Genomic DNA, 5,860 nt, shown 5'->3' with positions numbered 1-5,860 from the left:
ACTAATTTGATTGTGTGTGTGTAAATGGGGAAAGCATACATGCTTGACTGATTTGGCTTGAAACTCCTATATGTTTGTATTCATGTACTTTTAATTAGCATTTTATTTTGTTAATTGAGTGAGAGGAGGTAAGTACCTATTATAAATACAGTTTCAGTGTTAAAAATGTTAATTTCGAAAATGATACTACCTCCACCCACCCAAAGCTAGAATCCCACATTTCAAAAGTGGAGGGGTTGGTGAAGGCACAAAAGTAATCAAACAAGCAGACAACAACCTCCGTGAAAGAACAGGTGTGTCAAAATTATAAAAGGAGCACACCTGTGGGGTATAACACTACTTCTGGAACAGGTATGCTCTTTGCTCCCAGTAATAAACAAATTAAGACATATAGGGCAGAACTGAAAGATAGGCACTATGTCATGTAAGACAGATTCTGCCCATGGAAAATAGTTATTATGTAAGACGTCCACATATGTAATGAGTATGAGCACATGACACAATGATAGTTGGATTTCAAGAAGAAGCCTGTAAGTTGATATAAGAATATGTGGCTAGAGCTAAAGGATCATATATGAATAGTCCAAGTGCAGTCCACTCAGGGGAAGCACCTTAAGATACGATGGATTACGCCAAAACAACAATGGAAGTGCCTTGCACAAGTTTATAAGATTAACAAGTGTGGTCCACCCAGGCAAAAAACATCTAGGGCAAGTGCCTTAATTTTTTATCTTATTTTGTTGATATACATCATATTTCAGGTTCCCACCAAGTGGCGTGTGTTGCCTCATGAGGTATGATAAATTCTATATCTTAGTACTACATCTGTATACTTCTATAATGCTCACTCTGGAGATGGGATGTTTCTGTAAGACCACTGGCCACCTATCCAGTGGTGTGTATCTATATGTATATATATTATCATTGTATCATATATAAAGGACCATCACTCATGGACTTCGTGAGTACAGCAGATAGAGATTTCTACCCATCCCTACTGACCTGTGATGTTTTCTGACATACACTATTCATGCAAGGTACTTCCTCTGGATGTTTTCTGACCAGATGGACCTCATTTACTGTACTCAATAACCACAAGGTGGTTCCAATCAATGTATTTACCCAGGTGGACCACACTTGTTGATCTCTCAATACTTTTCTTACAAAATATGAAACATACTATCAATATGCAAGGTGCTACCACTTAATGATTTTTGCCCAGATGGACTACATTTGTCATACTACCACTTATCGTACATTGTGCAGAGAAAGAGCGAAAGATGTATTTGGAGTTGTCCACATACCAGCCTAAACAATCTCTTCCAAAAGACGGCAGTTTCGAGTAGTTAAACACATAGGGAGATGACAAATTTGGGGAGCAAAAATAGTATGTAGATGGCAACCTGCCATGGACGCATCAAAGTATGCCAGTCGTATGAGTTGCCAAACCCAACCAGTGAGCATAAGAGGTGAAAGATCACGAGAAACAGAGGAATACTATTGAACAATTAGACAGGAAAGAGAACCACAAATGGAGGAAGAGTGAACCAAATAACATAATAGGGAATGAACTGGACAAAGGAGATGATCCAGATATGAACAGGAATACAAATGGGAAAGGAAGGTAAGGAAATAGGAGAAAAGGCAAAACAACCTTCCCAGGTAGCCAATATCCTGGGAAGGAATGCCTGATCCTGATAGTGGATAACATACAAAGAATGGTAAAGGATGACATAAATATTGGAATGATGATGACCACATGACAGAAGGAGGAGGAATTAGGTCTTTAGAGAAAAATGGTACAAGGAACACATTGCAATGGGTCCAAAGGGAGAATTGGACAGGGATTGAAGAACAACCCTGAGATTCTAATCTGGCAGAACAAAGGAATGTGGCAGATGGACCAGATAAAAGGAATGGAAAAGGAGAAAAAACTGGGGAAGAGAAGGCTTTCTGGAATTGGGAGAATGGAAGGTAGTCGACAGGGCAGCTATATAAAGAACAACAGTTGAAACAGACAAACTCTGATCAAACAACCAGATGAAGAACTGAGACAAGTGAGGAACAGAAGTACAGGATGGTCAGAAGCCATGGAAAATAGACCAAAGTTAGAAGCAAGATAAATGCCTCTGGTTCATAGACAAGGAGGAAGGGTAAATGGTACAGGCAAGGAAAGACAATACACGAGGGGTGAGTACCTGAGTCGAGGCATGGGACTGGACAAAAGTCACACAAAAAGAAGGAGTGTGGTGAAGTTGGAATGAAAAACATTAGATCATGAGTCTGTTGCTCAGTAAAGGCCAGAGTAGAGGAACCACATCTGAGCAGGTCAATATGAAGCAACCAGCAGAACACAAGAAGTGGTCTGGATAAGGGAAAAGACCCAGAAAAGTAGTCAGATTGGTGGGTAGGTATATAGGTGAAGACCCCTCAAATCTTGACTAAAACCATCCACCCCAGAGCTGAGTGTTGAGGAACTGGAGACCAAAAAGGAAATTTGACATTCCAGTTAGTGGGAAACACATACATATATGTAGCATTCCCTGTTGAGAACACACCCACAGAAATACCTGAGGATGAAAAGACCAATCTGTGGAGAACCTGGTTGGGATGTGATAAGAGCTTGGCCAGATGATTCATAACTCTGAGAACATGACACCAGAATCAACATGTTGTGGTCATAGGCCTAATACAGGAAATCCAGTATCTGAAAAGACAGAGTTCTGGACTTGTTTCCCCCTTGCTTGGTGATAAAGCTGATGACAGTGGAATTGTTAGAATGAACCATAACCACCCTCTCCTACAGAAATATAAAGCCTGATGAACAGCTAAAAGTTCCAGGATGTGGAAAGTGGAGAGGAGCCTCCTCCACTGACCCAAAATCTCTGGGGAACTGAGGAAAACCCCTAACCTACCAAGGAAGCATCTGTGAACAGATGAGACACGGGATGAGGTGGAGGAATACTGTGGTCAAGTCCCTGTTGAGCCACCAAGCAAGGTTGACCTTGATCCTAGGTGGAAGGGAGATGGGATAGTCCAAGGGATCATGGGGGAAGTTCCACCAGTCAAGAAGCATCCAATGAAGGGAATGCATATGTGTCCAACCCAAGAAAATGAGAGCTTCCAAAGAAGCCTATATCCCCAAAAGAGATAGAACCTCATGTGCAGAGAGAGAAGAAGAAGGTAGGGCTAACGTGGCTGCCCACTCCATATCCTGGAGCTGAAGTGAAGAAGGCTGGGCTTGACCGAGACAGAAAGTGAAGAGAACCCCCAAATGAATAACATACTGTGAGGGGGTAGTAAAGCACTTCTCCAACTTGATGAGAAATCCCACTCGAGTAGCTTCTCAAAGAAGGAAGTGGGTGTGAGTGACTGACTATGCATGGGAAGAGGTGAGCAGAAGCCAGTCATTCATGAAATGGTGAGTCTGAAAAACCAGCTAGTGAAGATGACGTGCAAGAGAGTGTACCAATCGACAAAACACACACAGAGCTGAAGAAAGACAGAATGGTAACACCCAGAACTGGAAGGCAGAACCCTTGTAGAGGAGCCAAAGAAAAATAACGAGACACTGGAGCAAAAAACCCACTGAAGTGAGAGGTAGAACTCAATGGTGAAACAAGGCATTTCCAGATAACTATACAGCCAGGATAGATCGATGACAGGACTACAAATTTCTGTGTATTTGGAAACACAACAAAGATGGGAGTAAAATCTTGTTTGAGTGAGCACCACCCATTTCAAAGCTCCTTTGTGTAGTAGAACTCGAACAGACTCGACAAGACTACTGGACAAGGTATAATCACAAGTAGGAGGAAAGGAGATCTAGGAAGTGAATAGAGGGGAAGCAAAATGGAAGTCTGAAACCCACAGAGAGAACCTCTATATACAACAGAACTGTCACAAAGACATAAACTAAAGAACTTAGAGAAAGTAATCATTACTAATGAACCAAAAAAACGTATATAAAAATAACAAACCTGCAAAACCATGAAATTCGACTTAAAACATAAATGAATAAGTAACACCTAAAGTGCAATACCACTAAAGGGACTGAGAAGATAAATGACCCTAATTAGATGTGACTACTAGTAAAGTAAAAAGAACTTGCAAACTAAATAACATTAACAGTGAAAAGAAGTAAACATTTAAATAAAATTAAGAAATAAATAAACTTCAAATGCAAGTTTAAACTAAAGTAACCTAGATGGTAAACAAAGTATAAAAATCTAACTTACCCAACATTGAGCAGAGAAGACATGAATGACCTAAATCATAGAGTGCATAAATTTGGTACATCCATGCCAGCTCACATAAACTCATTGAACAAGAGTATAACTATGGGGGAATGAGAAATACACATTGAAAAACTTACCACAGATCTCCTGTGAAAAAGGACAAGATCTAACCCAACAGAAACTTTCCATAGTAACTCTATCCCTCTGTACAAAAATCGTAACTTGAAAGGAAAAATCGCTGACTGAACGTAAGAATGAACTCCCCGGGAATTAAAGCCTGTGGTTCCCCAGCAGACATCGTTGAGCCTGATAACTGGGGCCTAGTGTCAGAACCATTGTCTACTAATGGTGGGAATTTTATCATCTGCTATATTAAATCTCTAATATCATATGAACAAAGTATAATTGAAAAATCAGTAATATTTCAAAAACAAATGAGTGGAAACAATGGAAATGAAACTCAAGAAGTAGAAACTGATATTAATTTGTATTCAAGCACAATCAAAATTTTGTAGTCATATAAAGAACAAGTTAAAACACACATTTATACACTAGAATGCCAATTAAGAAAGTGAGGATTGAGGAACAATGGTAGAGGGAGATACCTGTGCTAGTATAGATGGTGCAGTATGATTGGTGGAAGATAGCCACATGATTAGCACATGTTGTTCTAATGGTTCAAAAATGAAGTTATATAATAGATTGGTGCACTGGTGAAAATTTTAGCAATGGTTAGAGGGCAAATCAAGGTTGAGATAGCTCTGGTGAAAGAACATGTTACAGTTTCAGAATGTGATTATATTATAACTTTGAAATTATAACTTCTTTAGACTTCTATTCAATATTTCTATAGATACAACCTAAAATCCTATTTGCCCTACGACTAGCAACAGCACACTGCTTGGATGACTTAACAGACTAATCAACCATTACACCAATATCCCTTTCTTTCATGACACTGTTAATCCAAATTGAACTTATAATTCAAATAATCATAACCCACATGCATTATCTTGCATTTATTATAATTAAAACCCATCTGCCATTTATATTTTAGTTAATTATGTATTATTTGTGTTTTAAAAATCATATCTGAAAGGTTTAATGATTTTTTAGGTTTAACTTGTTGTTGCATGGATTGTAAAAGTATACAAACTAAATGGCATCATTCACGTTTGCAAAGCATTAGTAAAATGAGTCTCTGCACAGGAGTTGCAATATAATAAAGCCCCTTGGCCACCAGTTAATGTATCAACATAAATAATAAAAGACAAAGAATTGGAAAGGAAAATTTAAAATAAACTATAAGTGAAAAGATGTGAAATTACACATATTAAAAAAACAAGTTTCAAAAGATTTCTACAAAGAGTTAAAAGGTATGTATATGTTTCCATTTCTAAATTCTAAACATTTCATATAGTAGAGAAAATGTAAAATAAACATTTACATTGATACTGATTTAGGTGGTTCTAGAGAAAATGTAAAATAAAATATAAACATTTACATTGATACTGATTTAGGTGGTTCTAGAGAAAATGTAAAATAAAATATAAACATTTACATTGATACTGATTTAGGTGGTTCTAGAGATTATGCAAGGAAATAGTAGAAAACTAGTAAGA

At 38.0% G+C, this 5,860-nt stretch overlaps 1 protein-coding gene across 1 annotated transcript in view; it reads right to left on the bottom strand.

Moving 5' to 3' along the window:
* Window positions 1-4,238: 4,238 nt before the first annotated feature.
* Window positions 4,239-5,860, bottom strand: part of LOC111088893 (cilia- and flagella-associated protein 70-like) — a gene marked incomplete at both ends in the record, with an annotated part of 72,555 nt that continues 70,933 nt past the window's right edge. The window contains one exon of the mRNA XM_022400124.1: window positions 4,239-4,338. Within this exon, the coding sequence (XP_022255832.1) occupies window positions 4,239-4,338 (100 nt within the window). The remainder of the gene's footprint in view (window positions 4,339-5,860) is intronic.

This window comes from Limulus polyphemus, unplaced genomic scaffold (genome assembly GCF_000517525.1).
Source record: "Limulus polyphemus unplaced genomic scaffold, Limulus_polyphemus-2.1.2 Scaffold4671, whole genome shotgun sequence".
NCBI classification, from domain to species: Eukaryota; Metazoa; Arthropoda; class Merostomata; order Xiphosura; family Limulidae; genus Limulus; species Limulus polyphemus.
This window is presented reverse-complemented; position numbering and strand designations above follow the sequence as displayed.